At 37.3% G+C, this 18,693-nt stretch overlaps 2 protein-coding genes across 5 annotated transcripts; both read left to right on the plus strand.

The window, feature by feature from the left end:
- Positions 1-2,714: 2,714 nt before the first annotated feature.
- On the plus strand, positions 2,715-10,791 carry agtr1a (angiotensin II receptor, type 1a). Of its 4 annotated transcripts, none has more exons than XM_058747436.1 (5): positions 2,715-2,910; positions 4,463-4,835; positions 5,170-5,254; positions 8,114-8,209; positions 8,307-10,791. In XM_058747436.1, exon 5 carries the CDS (start codon positions 8,371-8,373, stop codon positions 9,445-9,447), a length of 1,077 nt encoding a protein of 358 aa, XP_058603419.1. In that variant the 5' UTR covers positions 2,715-2,910; positions 4,463-4,835; positions 5,170-5,254; positions 8,114-8,209; positions 8,307-8,370; the 3' UTR covers positions 9,448-10,791. The 4 variants fall into 4 exon arrangements, with proteins under 4 accessions (XP_058603419.1, XP_058603437.1, XP_058603445.1 ...); XM_058747454.1 differs by having other exon boundaries at positions 4,597-4,835; XM_058747462.1 differs by lacking the exon at positions 8,114-8,209.
- A 133-nt stretch (positions 10,792-10,924) lies between these two features.
- On the plus strand, positions 10,925-18,649 carry gyg1a (glycogenin 1a). Its single transcript, XM_058747472.1, has 7 exons — positions 10,925-11,052; positions 12,395-12,530; positions 12,675-12,849; positions 12,927-13,089; positions 16,164-16,290; positions 16,926-17,145; positions 17,734-18,649. Exons 1-7 carry the CDS (start codon positions 11,046-11,048, stop codon positions 17,899-17,901), a joined length of 996 nt encoding a protein of 331 aa, XP_058603455.1. The 5' UTR covers positions 10,925-11,045; the 3' UTR covers positions 17,902-18,649.
- Positions 18,650-18,693: the final 44 nt, after the last annotated feature.

The following is an 18,693-nucleotide window of genomic DNA, read 5'->3' on the forward strand; positions in this document are numbered from 1 at the left end:
TACGACCTAATCATACTGTACATGGGTGTTTCTGCAACTACGGGCACTTTTGACTCTCCAAAATTCAGGAAAATCAACAGGTGAATTTCAGGTGAATTTTAATTTTAACCATCAGAGTCTGTAATACTTATATAAAGGTCAACAAAATTGCATGGAGTCATTAAGATTTTAATCTGGAACATGTTTATTTTTTATGTTTTTCAACAAAATGTCCTTACCACAACGTTACAATAATGTTCATTATATACATTTTTCTTTTTTTTAATTTCTATAAAAATGTAATATTCCAATAGCTTTCAAATTTTGTGGAGTTTTGTAAATACTGATATAAAAAAAAAAACATGGAAAAAAATTAAATAAAGCAGAGCTGCGGTAATGGCGTCTTGTGTCGGTAAGGACACAATGTTAAAGTGCCATGAAATCAAAAACAGGCTACTGTACAGAATAACAGTAAAATAAACAGAAAACAGAAGGTATTACATGTGTAAAAGATAGTAGTAGTTTTGCAGTTAAGAACTCAAATTGTTTTTCATGTTTAAAAAAATTATATCTCCTAAAGTGGATGTGTTTGTTGCAACAAACTGATTTGAGGCATGCAGTACTTTGTGTTTTGCCCTCTGGTTTCTTTTATTTATCCTCCACTGCCTTCTTTTCAGATTTTTCCCTCTTTTTGTCAGCTGGGAGACACTCTTTATCTGCCAATTTTCCTTTCTCTTTTTGTAACGTTCTGTTTCCTTCTGTAGATACTCTCCATACTGTACCTCTCTGGGTCTTTTCTCATTTCCTCTCTGCATTTCTTTGATCTTATTGTTGATGAATTTGGTCTCATCTAGGGATACAAAATGTCATGTTTAAATATAATTTACAATAGACTGAATATTTGTAATTTAATATACAGTAAACCTTGAACTTGTCTCTACCGCAACACAAGGTCTTTACCACAACACCTAAATTTGCTGCTGTAAAGACATGTTGCAGAAATGCATTTTTGCTAATATTGCAGCTAATTGGCAGCTAGCAAGGTCTACTACATTAGTTTTGAGTCTTGGCATCTTAATATACATTAATTAAACTGTAATATACATTAATTTGGTTTTAAATGTAGTTCAAAGTACAGAATTACTAAGCTGTATGGTAAGGACACACAATAAATACTGACACAGAAAAGATTATATTTACCTTATATTTTTGGGATCTTGTGAGTGAGGTAGTGAGGTGGCCCAATCTGTCAGCAATGTGCTCATGTGCTAATTTCTGTTTCCAGAGAAACTAGACTTGTACTAGACTATACTCCATAATAAAAGCATTTTTTTCATTGTTGCGGTAAGGACTCAAAAGTGTGGGACAGGCACATTTAGTTGAAAAATCATAAAAATGATCAGTAAATAATACAAAAATAATTAAATTGCTGTAAATTAATATGTCTATTAAACAATTTAATTTGAAATAATGTCAAATTGTGATTCAATTAGCTCATTTTACATATTTCAAAATTGTGACCAGAGTTGTGGGATATGAACAAAAATGGTATTTGGACCTATAAATGCTTCATAATTTTATATTAAATCACATTAGCATTAATTATATTTTTGTCAAGGTGTGTAATGACACTGTGAATATATTTATAAAGCATCATTATGACAAATTTTAACATAAATCTAAAATTTCACTGCTGGGACTTAAAAGTGCCCGTAGTTGCAGAAACACCCACATATCCTTTAGAGTTGTTAGAGTTTTCAATGTAAACTTGTAAATTATACATCAAATATTTGTATACTGTTTAAAAAAAAAAATTGTCACATTTGGATCTATTTTTTTATATCTTCTATGGACGTATAGGTGAAAAACCTGAGGCAAAACTGATATTAATTGAAATATAATTATACAACTGACCTTCATTTTATGTGTGTGTAATATTGTCTCATGCCCTCAGTGAGCGACTGTAGGAGATATTCTGGGCGGTGAGGCTCTGCTCTTCATCAGAATCCCTCAGTAGGTGTCGAGTGAAGAGCGCTCGGCGATATCAAACTCATGTAATGATTAATACAGAGGCTGCAGACTGCATGATGGGAATACATGTGAGCAGTAGCCAAACAATGAGCAGGCCTAGATAATGCAGTGTAGGCGAGTCATGCATTAGACTTTATATTGTGTACCCTTGAGAACCACTATGTCCCTGTTCCACAGTGACAGTCCTAAAATGAGGCAAATCCTACACAGCAGTGTTATGCAGGATGTTTTTCTCATGTATGTGACTCACATCAGCAGTGGCAGCGGAGGGCAAAGGTTAACTCCCAGACTGACTCATGTTATGTCCAGGTCATGTAATACCCACATTCACTTCCCAACAATGTCGTAAACTTAAGTAGTTTCTATATTTCAAATAGAAGGAAAAATAAATTATGCATTTTAATTCAGCTAAAAGCAGGCTATTTTTTTGCCTCTGGTTGGTTCAACTTCTAATTCTCATTACACTACCTTACAGGAGTTTAGCTTCAAAATTGCAGCAACATACAGTATGTACCATGTAAAATATTGTACATTTTTGTTTATTAGCACCGTCAGGAGGACAAATGTGTTTTTGGGAGACAACAGGAAAATCAAAAATATCTATGCAAACAAACTTTAAAAGTCCCTGAGGGTTTTTTGGTGTTTGGTTTTTGCTTGGCCTCAAGATGGCCATGTTGATTTAGGTGTGGACTGTGGACAAATTATAGCGCTCTCTGGGGTACAGCTGCATGGGAATCAGAGCTGTGAGATTTGGACTATTATACATTATTATAAAAACTCAAAACCACAGTGTTTTCTTGCATTCAGTCTTAGCCTACTTAACGCTTACTTTAAATACTTCACGTAAAATTACCAAATGAGGAGACTGTTTGGCATTATTACTCGCTCTGGAAAGATATGGTAGGCTACTTAAATACTTTCATATCTTCACGCAAACTTCCTGTTTTTTCCCCCTGTATTTTTGTCAGTTGCGATTTTCAAAACATTCGGCACAGCAATAAGAAAAACACTGCGTTAAATTTGCTGTGATATAATCAAGTTGTGTGCATCTCAGTTATCGTTTGAATTATACATGACTTGAATTATACATGTTTTGCACATTGTAATGTTTTCTTAGCTGTAACGTTAGAAACTATATAGGTAAGATTCAATATTTCTTGCCTATCGGCTATTTATTTGGTCAGGAATTGTTTAATAAACGGAATAGATGTACATTCAGTCCAATATTTGACATTAATAGAATTTTGATTAAAAATATAGATGTGCTCTTTAACATTTACCCAAACAAACAGGTGGAACAAATATCCTTAATAAGGGCAGGGGGAACTGCAGACATCAGCATCCACATTGCTCCCTGAAGGCAACATTAACTTTTGAGCACATGGGTGTATTGAATTAGCCTCCTATTGATGCAGCAACACCTAATCCATTTACTACAAGACTTATGCTCCACACTCTGTCTCTGGCCAGTCTGTTTGTGGAAAAACTGACTATATTATTGTCTTTTTGCAGACAAAATCAAATTCTGTATTATGTGTTCTTAACGATATACTGTCTTTGGCCTGTTAGAGCTGCCTCTACTTCCTTCTAGTATTCATTTTTGTCCAAATACATAGATTAATGGAAATGTCTCCAGATGTGCTAAATGTTTCCATGCAACTGCAAAGGAACATTTCTGGTACAAAATAGCTGTGTTATAAGCGGAACAAATTGGTATGACCAGATCACGTTGAGAATTCGTATTTTAAAAGGACTCTCTCACAATTAAATTACTTTTAGTCATGACATCATACGTTTTTTGTGCGCAAGACCTTTTGTGCTATAAAAACTAGACTGTTCAAAGGAAGAGACGAAAGAATAAGCTGAATACAAGGATGAAGGAGTTGGATTTATCCTTGGGAGTAAAACAGGCACCAGGGACTAGAGTTCCCAGAGGCCTCAAAAAATGAGGGATAGACTACTAGCAGTCAGTTTGTAAACTCACACTTGAAAACTATCTGAAAAATGTCCATGGCTTTATGAGTGCTTTGGAACAGTATGTATTGTGAAAAGCGCTATACAAATACATGTCATTTATTTTTGTACCTTATTTGATTCTGTCTGTAGCATGTGACATCAGTAAATTCCTCTTATCCTGCTTAGTCTCCTTCACCATGGACATCAACATAATGTCCAATATATTTCCCTGCTGCTTTATGAAAGTAGCTGAATGCAATATCATTAGGCTATTGACTGTGAGCTTGCTTTAATATTCACAGAAGGCCATTTGTTTGTCTTTTGCTATTCATTTCACAGGTTTAATACCAGGCTCGCCCTGATGATATGCATTAATATAGAGCCGTCAGAATAAATCATGTAAATGTCCGTGCTGTCGCACTACCAGCCTGTACCTTTTTTTGTTATGTGCTCGAAGCTAGGATAATCATGTAATGTGTTTTATGCTAATGTGCAGGCTTTTTACGGAACAATCCATTGAAGAAATGTTGTTTACAAGCATGTGGAAAAAGAAGAACCGAACATATTTTTCATGTTTAAGAGAAAAAGGTGACCAAATAAATGATGGGAAAATCTGTCTCTGCCCTCAAGGGTCTTTTTTTGCCTCTCTCTCACCCCCCACTTTTTGCTCCCATGACCATGGACGTATCCGGCCCCCGCTGTGCATCCCCCACTGAGGGTCCCTGGCGTAGTTGTAGGACTATCGGAGAGGTATAAGAGGGGTGTAGAGGAAAAGCACCAGGCACTCTGTTATGACCGAGAGTCAGGACGGATCTCTTAAAGCCAGTTTTGGAACTGATGGAGCAGCTTGGATATCACCTACACTAAAGGTAAAAATACATTTATATATATATATATATATATATATATATTTTTTTTTTTTTTTTATTTATATAAAAATTTCTTTATTTGTTTTTTCTTTATTATATTTTTTAATTATTACCTTAAATGATTTTATCAAACCCTAATCATAGCCCAAAGAGATGAGTAAGCTTGTGAGCTAACAAAGAACAGATGTCTATTTGTTTGTAAATTCATCAAACTGACACATAACCTCAGAAAACACACTAAATGTGTCATAGCATGTTTGTTTGTTTTTACCATAAAGCGGCATCTAATGTTTACAAGTGTGTGTGTGTGTGTGTTGTCTGTCTTGTCTGTCAGTGTCTCTCCAGCTACTTAACCCACCATTGATGTAAATGACTGTGTTTCATGTGTTCAGCTCAGCACATTAAGATTCTATGTCAAGGTAAGAGGACTTTTTTGTTGTTGTTACTCTGTCACAGTTTGAATGCATAAACTTTTCTCTACTCTGGGCTGATCATATTCATCATTGTAGGGAGTACAAAGATTTTATTAGAACACCAAAATAAAAATAAATGCAAACAAAAACAAAAATCTCTTATCAGTATGACAAATTGCATTATTCTGATCAGCCACCACTTCCTGAGCAATAGCGGATGTCTGATAAGCATATTAAAATAGATTGAGTGATATTCAAAAGACGTGAACCTTGGAATGCAATGTCGTCTGTTATTGGTTGTTGACTCCCTTGGCAGCATGCCTGCATCTGCTTGCATAATATGTGCTTGTGTTCCCTAGTGAAAAATAAATATACTAAAATGTATTTAAAATCCATTTATTTCATTCTAAGTATACTCCAAATACATTTACATATTTATGTGCTTAATAAAAATACCCTGCAATTGTACTTTTTGTATACTAAACTGGTATATTTAAAGTCTGCTAAATTGGAACAACTAATTTTGTACTTAATGCACTTTAATTGTGTGGGAGCACTTTAATAGTGACATTAAAACATATTTTAGACTTACATTATGTCTGTAAGTCTCGAGTGATATGTCAGTAAATATGTTAATAGATTTGAAGTATACTTAGTATGAAATAAATGTATTTTAAATATATTACCTTTTTACTATCATGAAACCAGTGAAGAAATAGCTTGAGCAGATCAATGCTAATTCTTTATGAATACAGAATCTGAATTCAGTTTTATTGGCCAAGTAAGTTACAGTTACAAGGAATTTGCCTTCTTAGGTATTTCCATAAATAAAACTAGAGATACCTTTTTTCAACCGGTTATTCATGATAAATTAGATACAGCATACAATATAGACACACTGTACTACATTCAGTATATCAATATGTAGTATATCTATAGCCTTTTCAAATGTGTTAACAAATTCTTGCCTAGAAATATGTAGCTCTCTGAGAGCTTGACCTTGTTTGACCTTTACTCCCATGAGAAGCAGCCTGATGTGTTTCCATTATGGTACATATGTGGGAGCTTTAAGACGATGACCAAACTTAATTCTCACGGTGCATATATCATGTTTAATAAACATTATTTATGTATATTAAAATATTTTAAAAATCTATCTATCTATCTATCTATCTATCTATCTATCTATCTACAACCCGAATTCCGGAAATGTTGGGACGTTTTTTTAAATTTGAATAAAATGAAAACTAAAAGATTTTCAAATCACATGAGCCAATATTTTATTCACAACAAAACATAGAGAACATAACAAATGTTTAAACGGAGAAAGTTTACACTTTTTTCCACTAAATGAGCTCATTTAAAATTTAATGCCTGCTACAGGTCTCAAAAAAGTTGGCACGGGGGCAACAAAGGGCTGAAAAAGCAAGAAATTTTGAAAAGATTCAGCTGGGAGAACATCTAGCTACTAATTAAGTTAATTGACATCAGGTCTGTAACAGGATTAGCTATAAAAGGGATGTCTTAGAGAGGCAGAGTCTCTCAGAAGTAAAGATGGGCAGAGGCTCTCCAATCTGTGAAAGAGTGCGTAAAAAGATTGTGGAATAATTTAAAAACAACATTCCTCAACATCAAATTGCAAAGACTTTGCAAATCTCATCATCTACAGAGCATAACATCATCAAAAGGTTCAGAGAAACTGGAGAAATCTCTGCGTAAGAGACAAGGTCGAAGACCTTTGTTGGATGCCCGTGGTCTTCGGGCCCTCAGACAACACGGCATCACTCATCGGCATGATTCTGTCATTGACATTACTAAATGGGCCCAGGAATACTTCCAGAAACCACTATCGGTAAACACAATCCGCAGTACCGTCTGCAGATGCCGACTAAAGCTCTATCATGCAAAAAGGAAGCCATATGTGAACATAGTCCAGAAGAGCCATCGTGTCCTGTGGGCCAAGGCTCATTTAAAATGGACTGTTTCTAAGTGGAAAAGTGTTCTATGGTCAGATGAGTCCAAATTTGACATTTTTGTTAGAAATCACGGACGCTGTGTCCTCCGGGCTAAAGAGGAAGGAGACCTTCCAGCATGTCATCAGCGTTCAGTTCAAAAGCCAGCATCTCTGAAGGTATGGGGGTGCATAAGCGCATACGGTATGGGCAGCTTGCATGTTTTGGAAGGCACTACGAATGCTGAAAAGTATATAAAGGTTTTAGAGCAACATATGCTCCCCTCCTGACAACTTGTATTTCAGCCGTACAATTGAAAACCACATACTGCAGCTATTACAAAAGCATTGCTTCGTAGTGGAAGAGTCTGGGTGCTGAATTGGCCTGCAGTCCAGATCTTTCACCTATAGAGAACATTTGGTGCATCATTAAATGAAAATTACGTCAAAGACGACCACGAACTCTTCAGCAGCTGGAAACCTATATCAGGCAAATTCCAACACCAAAACTCCAGAAACTCATAACCTCGATGCCCAGACGTCTTCAAACTGTTTTGAAAAGAAGAGGAGATGCTACACCATGGTAAACGTCCCAACCTTTAGCAGGCATCAAATTTGAAATGATCTCATTTTGTGCATAAAATTGTAAAACTTCTCAGTTTAAACACTTATGTTATCTATGTATCTATGTATCTATCTGTCTATCTATCTTTGTTATTTATGTTCTAGACCTCTAGTGTTCTAACAATTCTAACAAATTATAGTATAAATATAAATTAACATTAACTAAGATAATAAATTCTGTATAAGATAATAATTTCTGTAAAAGTATTGTCCATTGTTAGTTTCTGATACCTAATATATCAACTAATGTTAATAAACTGAACCTTATGAATTTTCAATATAACTGGAAGGAGCTGTTGAAGGAGGCCTACAGTCAATCCAGTTGCTGTTATTCAAAATCAACAAGCTCCTAAATAATATGAGCAGAGAGACATCTAGTGTTTGTTGTAAGTAATGCATCTTTCAAATGGGGAAAAAAACATGTGATAAATTGCTTGAAACTTTTTGCCATATTAACCATCTGTATCCACTCTGTTCTCATAGGGCTCCTTTAGCGACGCAGCTTTTTAGGCTGTGAAACTGAGGGCGTGTTTGACAGATCTCCAAAATGGACAACATCACAGCCGATGCTAACGTGGGACTCAAGCTCACATGTAACATGACCGGGCACCACGATTTCATCTTCACGTTCATCCCAGTAGTCTACAGCTGCAACTTTATCATCGGAATTGTAGGCAACAGCCTGGTAGTCGCTGTCATCTACTTCTGTTTGAAGCTGAAGACAGTTGCAAACATATTTGTTTTGAACTTAGCTGTGTCAGACCTGACTTTCCTCCTCACCCTGCCCGTTTGGTCCATCTACACTGCCACAGGCTACGAGTGGCTCTTTGGAGACTTCCTATGTAAAGCCATTGCTGGAATGGCCCTCCTTAATCTATATACTAGTATTTTTCTCCTCACTGCTCTCAGCATTGACCGGTATCTGGCCATCGTTCATCCTGTCAAATCCCGCCGGTGCCGTACGGTGGTGTATGCCCGTGTGACCTGCGTCTTGGTTTGGGTAGTGGCTTTCCTTTTAAGCCTTCCCACAGCCGTCATCCGTGGGATCCATTTTATCCAGCATAACAATGTCACTGTATGCGCCATCCTAGATGAAGAAGACCTTCGCAATGTGCTGGCAGCTCTCAGTCTGATGAAGAGTGTTCTTGGATTCCTTCTTCCCATCACCATCATCCTCACGTGCTACTGCCTGATTGGCCGGTCTCTGCTCAAAGCACGAGACATTCAGAGGAATTCGAGATCGAATGGGGACGAGGTGTTGAGCATGCTGGCCGCCGCCGTGCTGTCATTTTTCCTTTGCTGGACACCACATCAGATCTTCAACTTCATGAACATGCTTGGTCTGCTGAAAGTGATCACCAACTGCGATGTCATTGAGATCATTGACACCGTAATGCCGTTCACCATTTGTATTGCCTTTTTCAACAGCTGTATGAACCCAATCCTGTACGGTTTTGTCGGGAAGAACTTTCGCAGGAACTTGCTGAAGCTCTTGAGGTGTTCCTCCACTTCTGTGGCGTCTCACCCCACCCTCAGTACCAAGATGAGCTCTCTCTCGTATCAAGCCTCGGAGTCATTACATCTCTCCGTCAATAAAATGTCCTCAATACCTCAAGCCACATGAGAAAAACAGAAAGTGAATGAATCTCCGATGAATCATCTTTCTAAACTCACTGATTCAATTCAGAAGATGACTCTTGCTTATTGTATTGTCACTTGATACTGGAATGGGAACAAAATATAGCGATTCATCTTTTTGTCTTTCAGGGTATTGTGTGTTCAGTGTAAATATAGCCTACTGCAAACTATTCATTATCAGCATGCTGGTATGTGTAAATTTGATCCAGCAACATTATATATATATATATATTGTGTTAAGTTAACTTTTCACCTTCCTCGCCAAAGGACAAACTCATGCTGAAAATAAGAAATATATTTTATATAATATTTCTAATATTTCACCCATCTAAGCTGGTAAAGTGTCATTTGTGCAATTTAAATGCTGTATTTTCCACCAGTGTGATAAATGAATGAACTCTTCATCAATCTACACATTTTTTTGCAGCAGTATTTTTACTCTGTTTTTAATCTGAAATCTGAATCTCTGGGTTCCTGTGTCTCATAGCTCCACTGATTAGACCTGATTAGGGGTTACAAGCATTTTATGCCACATACCCCCAAATATGATGATCTCCTTCTGAGAGAGAGATATAAAAGGCAATTCATGGTTATCTATTTATAATTGATATATAACTGAACATTTTTTACACATTAATAATAAGTTTTTAAAAACTGCATTTTTTCTACACACATGTGATTTATATTATTGACAGCAATGGTTTTCTTATTCGTTTATTAATTCTCTATGACAGTCTCATGATTTCTGACCAGTCTTTAGAAAGCAAAATGAAACACTAAAAGTGTCAAGTTCTGTAATTTTATTTATTTAAATGGATTTAATTGACCAGAGTCCCTGGACCCCAGATTGAAAACCCCTGGATTAGACTATGGCATGGGGTCTAACAAGATGTATGCAGTGCTATCATATGGTCACCACTGTTTAGTCTTGTTATGAATTATCATCTGATAAATGTTTTATATTTCTTACACCACTGTTGTCATTTAGCACTTCAAGCAGGCTCTAATGGTTGGTAAAACTGTTTATTCTTCTGATAAATTGTATTTTGCAACATGCTGTTCTATATAATGTACTTGAGTCTGAAAATGTGTTAAGTGGTAACTTTTAACAGGAAAGCATAAAATAAATCTATTAGAGTATCCTCAACGTAATCACTAATGCAAGGATTTTTATTTTATTTTTTATTTTTTTTATCACAAGATGGCATCAAATGAAAAAGTAGATGAGACATAATTCATTGTTACTGCTATGAGACAGAAGAGGAACTTACAACTGCATTTGGACATGAACTGAAAACTTTTATTACTTTGAATTACATATATAAACGTATGCATAACTAGTTTATTTTATCTCAGATCATGCCTGGAAATGTGAGTTTCGTTGCGTAATATCTCCCGATGTTTTTAACTAATGTTCTGAAGTGGCTAGTGGTAAGTGGGGGGGGGGCGTGTCTGTTGTCAGGGGTCATGTGACCATGAAAGTCATGTCACTAGTATAAATCCTCTGACAGACCGTGTACTGCTTCTCTCCAGCGTTTCTCACGGAGGCCTTGTATCCGGTTCGGTCTGGCTGCAACGTGAGCCATGGCAGGTAGGCAAAGTTATGAACCGTCACATATCTCCTGTGCCTGTAAAATGAAGTAAATTGCAGTTGTGTTTGCGCAAGTAGCATGAACACAGCTTATAACGCGCGCTGCCTCGGACGTCGCCGAACTCGCGGGATATCAGAGCTGAAATTTCATTTCAGTGTTGTTTAGACGTGTTGTCCTTCTAATATTTGACGATATACACAGTTAAGCGTTTGGTCTATTGCCTAAAGGGCCTAGTCGCGTCTCATACGCAGTTGTCTGGTGTGCTGTGTTTACGGTTACATTCACTGGCCTGTCATGCAGGAAGCGCTGCCGTTAGTTTGTTACTTCGATCTCGCTTGAGTTCACTGCAGTCTATCACACAGCCAATGCAGTATTTAAAGCGCGTTTTCTTTTGTACGGGTTGTAAATCAGTTCCTCCAACATGTGCTAGTGCATCAGTTATTGTTAAACGAACGCAAATATCAAATAAATGGTCAAAGGCATTGAGAAACAACAGCAGGTAAGAGTTATGCACATTATTTTCCACGTTTAGTGTCAAAGTACCAACAATGAACATTTTTATCGGATTTTAATGCTAGTATATTTATATTTGCTAGTGTGTTATTAAAATATTTATTTTACTCCAAATCTTACAGGGTGTCGTGGTCTCATTTTATACGTTAAATAATTACGTAGAGTAAATTTTCTGACAGAAATTGACCAGCTGTCTATTTCTTCCACAAAAAGTTCCTCAAGATGCTGAAGCATCATTTTAGGTGTGGCACAGATGGAAACCCGGTCTGGATGCGCGAGTGGAACGGACATCGTTCCTCTACTTCGCCCAAAACCTTCTGTTCTTGTTCGGCTAGAACTCCTTTCTGGGATTTCTGGTTTCTCCGTAGTATGGTCTAGGAATGGTGTGGAAGTCCCAGTGCTGTTGTGTTAAATAGAAGTCCTCTTGAAAAGCTGCTTTGCCAGTCAAATTTGAGTATTTGAACTAATTGTATTTTTAATACAAGGTATTTCTTGTGAATGTACAAGACTTCTTATTTGTTAGCTGAATTATCAAACAACAAGAAGAATAACACAGTGCAGTTATCCATAAAACATTTTACACCATAAACAGGCATGCTAAATTAAAATGACAAACCAGTTTGCAAGCAGAACGACATACGTTTTCTGTACAGCTAATATAAATGAATGTGCAAGGTGTCAGACTCTTCCAAGTTAAAAATAAAAAATTAATGCTTCCACACTTGGGTTTAAAAATAAGAAAAATGGTCATTTTGCATGTGCAATATATTACATAAACTAGAATGCATACAGTAAGTGATGATGGTGGTGTGTTTTGTGTTAATATAGACCAGGCTTTTGTCACTCTTGCCACAACTGAAAATTATGCCAAAGGAGCAATGGTGCTTGGCAAGTCCTTGAGGAACCACAACACCTCGAGGAAACTAGTGGCCCTGATTGGCCCCCATGTCTCTGAACCCTCCAGGTAGAGTGCTTGCTGTGTTTTGTAGCACAGCTTGGTTTTCAACTGCTTTGTGTTCTGTCACATAGGGTATTTGTTGTCCACACTGCAGAAGTGTGATCTATAGATCAATCAGTCTCACTTTGTGCTCTGTGTGCTACATTGCAGAGCAGTGCTTCGTAAGGTATATGATGAGGTCAGGCTGGTGGATGTGCTGGACAGTGGGGATGCTGCACACTTGGCCATGATGAAGAGACCTGACCTGGGCGTCACCTTCACCAAACTCAACTGCTGGACTCTCACAGAATACTCCAAATGCGTGTTTATGGATGCAGATACTCTAGTGAGTGCTGTCTTATGTTAGCCATGTTTTTATGGTGTCTTTGAGAGGTTTTCATTGGTCTTCCCTCTTGTCTCTAGGTTTTGTCTAACATAGATGAGTTATTTGAGAGAGAGGAGCTCTCTGCTGCACCAGATCCCGGCTGGCCTGATTGCTTCAACTCTGGTGTGTTCGTCTTCCATCCCTCCAACGAGACATTTGAGAAGCTTCTCACCACCTGCTCAGAGACTGGCAGCTTTGATGGCAAGTGACACTTTTGTGTTGTTGTTTGAGAAGCTGTAAGGGGTGTTTTAGCATTGCATGACTGCCTTGAATAATGTTTTAGAAAATAAGTTTAACCATATACTTTGGAATTCATAAAAAAAAAAAAAAAAGGTTCCTCTCCTCCAGCACGTCTATAAGATATTTAAACCCCGAGTTGTGCAAGTTGCGCAAACTTGCTAGAGTTCAACGTGGCCATGAGTGAGTTCTTTATCAGGCATGTAGGCTGAACACAAGGTGGTTCTGTGACTTTTCTCTTTTTTTTTTTTTTTGGGGGGGTGCGCAACACACCACCTGAGGGAGTTATTCCTGGGCTCTGTGTGGGATGAAGTAAACAAAAGCCTCTCAAATGAGAGACTCCTGCTAGATCCTTGTGAAATTGCTTTGGTTGTACTGTACAGGAACTCCCATTCAAGAGACTTATACTTGATTACATGTAAATTCAATCCTTGTCTGTTTTTGACAACGTGTTTTAAGAGATACTGTTTTTGCCACTTCAGTGTTCCTGTGCTTTGACGTCTAACCCAAGTTATTGTTAAAAAGGACTCCTCTTTTAGTTGGAGAACTAATCTTAAAGAATTGAGTCTCTGAAGTTATCAGTAGGCCTCTGGTTTGAAGGTCATTGAGGCAGTTGTATTCCGGTTTCATCTTCGTATCGCTCAGTTTAAAAAAAAAAAACAGTATTGCCTCATGTTTAGTTATCTTTGTTTATATATAGCACAACATACAGAGGGTTCATGTAGTGTGATTGATAAGTCCCAGTCACCATGCCATACAGCCTATGGCATAATCTCTGAGTGTCTGAAAATATCTGGGTGCTACTAGGTAGATGTTCCCTCAGAAATGAAAATTGTCATTTACTTACCCTCATGTTGTTCCAAACCCGTAAGATTTTGTTCATCTTTGAAGCACAAATGAAGATGCTTTTAACTGAACCCAAGACATTTCTGTCCCTCCATTAAATGTACCAAATGCTTTAAAAAGTTAATAAAGATATTGTAATGGTAATACATATGAATCAGACTGCTTAATCCAAGCAAGCATGTTTGAGCTTCCTTTTACCATATTTAATGAGCTCTACAGTGGAGGTCAAAATTAGAGAACGATCTATAAATACTTAATCTTCACTCAAAATTTGAAGGAATATTAGCTGTAGGCACAGCACTGATCCACGAACATGTTTGACAAAATAACTAAGGCATTTCAACAAACCTTTATTTTGAGGATAACAAAGTAATCAAACTTTAAGAACAATAACCACTGTAGCACAAGATTACTACAAAAATGTTGCAGCGTTACGGCTGTCAGAAATTAGTAGGAAGTGTAGAGGCCTCTGCTTTAAATGACTTCAGCACATCTGTGGCTGCAGGACATCACTAGTTTCTCACACTGCTCTGGTGTGATCTTGGTCCACTTAGGGCTGCACGATTAATCGTTAGAATCGTGATCTTTTAACTTCTAAATAACAATGATTCGACCATGTCAACTTTTGAAAAAGTTTCACGGGAACATTCAAATCTGTGTTCGTGCTGAGAGCAGAGTTACCATGTTTAGGTAAGAAAGCACTTCAGTCTTTTCAATTACACGGTATTATTCCTGTTTTACACATTCATATTATCACAGAAATACTGGCATGAAAGTTTATAGTTCGACTATAAACCTTGATGTCTATGGTAGAGCAAAAGTAAGTGCCATTGGCACTTCAAATAACATTTGCATGGTTTACATTGTTTTGCTACTAGGTGGCGGCAAGAATTTTAAAAATGTTTGTCATTGAATCATTCATTCAAGAGATTTGTTTAAAAACACTGATTCATCCAGTAATGAAACAAATTAAATATGAGTCATTGAATCATTCGTTCAAAAAACTTTCATAATTTTAATATTTAAAAATTGGTGTATTAAATGTATTATATTTTAAATGCATATACAGTATATTAAAATGTTTAATTCATTCAAATTAATTGAACACTTAAAAAAATTGTGATTTCTCAATTTATTCAGAATCGTCCAATCGTGTAGGTCTACACAAAACTTCCCATTTTGCAGTGTGATGGGAACATTGTCTGGCATGAAAAATTGCAGGCTAATTGGGAGTTGCTTGCACGGAAGGAACGGCATGTTGCCATGTAGCTGTATAAGAAGCCCAACTCCTGCTGCAGTAAACGTCCCCCCCAAACCATGACCTTTCCTTCTCCACCTTTCGCTGACTTTATGCACTTGGGCTTCAGTCATTCCCCAGTTTGATGCCAAACAATGTTTCCCGTCTGTCCCAAATAAGTTAAAACTTGCTCTCATCACTAAAGTGAATTTTGGACCAGTTCTCCTCTCTCCACACAACATGCTCCTCAGCAAAGTTGAGCCTAGCCTTTTGATTCTTTCTGAGAGGCTTCATCACTGCAGAGTGCACTTTTAGTCTGACTTCTCTTAAACATGCCGAGAAAGATCCTTACCCTGTTCAGCACTGAACTGACAAGCAATTCCAGCTGCAGTGTTGAGCCTAAATTAAATCTGTTCATCATATAAAGTGTCAGAAGGTTTGGACTTAAACTGCCTGATTTAATATGGATTCATTAAAAGATCAAGTTTCGTTAAAAGTATATTTAGGGTTTCAATGGTAAGTCTTGGAACAACGTTAGGAGTGCATAATCATGTTTGTTTGATTAATTGACTTCCCTTTAACGTTCTCAGTCATAGTCTAGTCATGTATTAGGACACCATGTGCTTTTCGTATGTAACGAACGCATGTCATATGTTCACTGATAATCTGAGGTCAACTAGACTGAGGTCAGTTTTATTTGCTTGCATTCCCTTTTGTGAAAGCAAGGGTTAAGGATAAGCAAATGGCTAGGCAAGACTCCTGAAGCAATCTTGCATGCATGCCCCCCTCCTCAAAGCCTCCGTTTGCTTAACTGCTCATTGCTTCATCGGTTTAAGGAAGATTTCAACCTTCTGTAAATATTGTTTTCAAATCGGTGAAGCCCCTGAAACAAAATCTTGACTCAAGGACTGTGCTATTTCTCATTCAATTTGTTTGCTCGTCTTGTTTTCATCAGGTGGGGATCAGGGTGTTCTCAACAGCTTCTTCAGCGATTGGGCAACGGCAGACATTTCGAAACACCTTCCTTTCATTTACAACCTCAGCAGTATTGCCATCTACACTTATCTCCCAGCATTCAAGCAGTGAGTGAGAATTAACATGCTAGATTTCATTTTGGAAGTTGGTGTTCCTGGCATATGGTCCTTGCTTTGAAGTGTTATCTTCATATGAATGTTAGATTTTCTTGGAGATGTTATGTATTTGTAGTTTGCGTGAAGCTCGCCAAGGTCAAGAGTGAGCCCAGTCACGCAGCAGCATTGTAACAAGAGATGAATTCAGCACCAGAAATCCTTTCTGTTCCTGGCCTTGCACATCAACTTCCTTCAAATACATACTGACCTCCAAAAATAGTGGGGCTATTTTAGGGTCTTTACACAGAGCCTAAATGTCATTTTGAATAGTTTGTTACATGATCTTTTTTCCATGAGCAACACATACTGTTCTCTGGTTAGTCAAGCTTCCATTAGATCTAATTTGTATGTACCGATTGAATCTGTATGCCACAAACTGAAAAATATCTTAAATTCCTGTGACAAACTTCTGCCTATAAATTAGATGTTTATAGGAGGCAGATTTTATCAGTGTTGAACAGTGTATTGTATTATGATTATAGTATAGTTGGAAGTTCACTTTTGAACACTTCCGGTTGGCAACTGTTTGGGATTTCTGAAACCTTGTTATTTTGGGGCAACGATCTGATCATTCCTTTTTCTCTCAGATACGGCCATGATGCCAAGGTAGTTCATTTCCTTGGCAAAGTCAAACCGTGGGATTACAGTTATGACACCACAAGCAAAACATTAAAGGGACAGTCCCATGATGCATCTGACATGCACCCAAACTTCTTGCTGCAATGGTGGGAGCTCTTCTCTTCTTCAGTATTGCCCCTCATGAAGGAGGAATATGGTGACCAGCCCTTCCATTCCGGATGCACAGAGGTAAGCAACGGTTTCACTGGTTCTGCTCTACTGCTGAGAGTGACACAATGATCATTTAGGCAGCTTTTTGCCAGCATTGGACAAGTGTTTTTTTTTTTTTTTTTTTTTTAAATTCTCATTTTAAAATCAAGTGGACATGCCCCAATAAGTGAAAACGACCATCATGGTTTGAAAACGCCACAGTCTCTTTATGCTCTAACCTTCTGCAGTCTAGATTAGGGGTGGGACGTCATAATTTTAGCAAGTTGGGTAAAGGGATGGAAAAATGCCCACTGATTGGGAAACGTGCTGAGAGGCATAATCGACTGTGAATTCACTTCAAATATGGACCTAAAATAATTCTACAAAACACCTGTTGCGGTTTTGGTCCTCGTTCATGAAATTTCATTTAACTGAATCAATTTATGTAACCTGTTTTGTGAAGTGTTGCATACCATATTATAGACTACTATTGTTTGAAGTGTTGGGTATGAATCTCTTCATGAATGACTTTCCATCAATTCACACTCTTCATGTACTGTACTGTACTATTAATAAAATAATGTAAATGCATGTTAATTCTATTTTTTGATTTTCTTTTCCCCTTAGAGTGAGATTCACGTTGATGTGGCTCAGATGCACATATCCCATCATCCCCCTTCACCTCAGATGTCGTCTCATGAGCGCAAACAGAAGTGGGAACAGGGCCAAGCTGACTACATGGGAATGGACTCTTTTGAGAACATAGAGAAAAAGCTAGATTCCTTCCTAAAGTGAGAGACTTGTTGGAACAGATCATCTGATCGAGTTTTGTACTAGGGTACTTATAGGACGTGAAATAACATTAAAAAAAAAAAAAATTAAAAATACATCCTCTAATTTTTATACCAGTCCAGATCATCTATGCAGCTCAACTACTCAACCTCTTACACACTGTGATTGCAAGAGTTATTAGAATGACACAATATGTCACTTGCTTCATTTCCAGAGGAGTTGTGACACAAAACCATTCAGGCATTGTTTCTGATCTCACTGAAGACACTACTGTTATTTTTGTATTATTTAAAATACCTTAATGTTATGGTCCTACAACTTATTTGCCTTTTGTGTGTTTGTGAAGATCAGAAATGTTTGAAGAAAAAAATATAGAAACATACAGCAAACAAAACAATACCAAACCTTGTAAATGTCAAATATACTATACACCACTCCACATTAATCTAATGACCACCTTTGCAATGATATTGTGTTTACAAGACACTGTGTGCTGCCAACTCGCTTGCATTGTTAATACTGGCTCTAATACACATCAGCAACTCTTATTGTGTGAACCAAGGTCACTCCGCTCTTGCCCACTAGGCAGTCACTCCCTGTACCAGGGATAAGGCACAAGGGTTTAGCTACACCTGGTTGCAACTTCTGGTAATACTGTTAATGCTGTAGCTGTTCATAACTAGTTTGTAACCTCTCTGTAACTTTACCCTCACCTACAACATCTGAAATAAAGAACTAGTAGGAGTCCTAATTTACTGTTGTTAAAACCAGCTTCATCTTCCATGAACAAAGACT

Source organism: Onychostoma macrolepis, chromosome 02, assembly GCF_012432095.1.
Source record: "Onychostoma macrolepis isolate SWU-2019 chromosome 02, ASM1243209v1, whole genome shotgun sequence".
Lineage (NCBI taxonomy): Eukaryota > Metazoa > Chordata > Actinopteri > Cypriniformes > Cyprinidae > Onychostoma > Onychostoma macrolepis.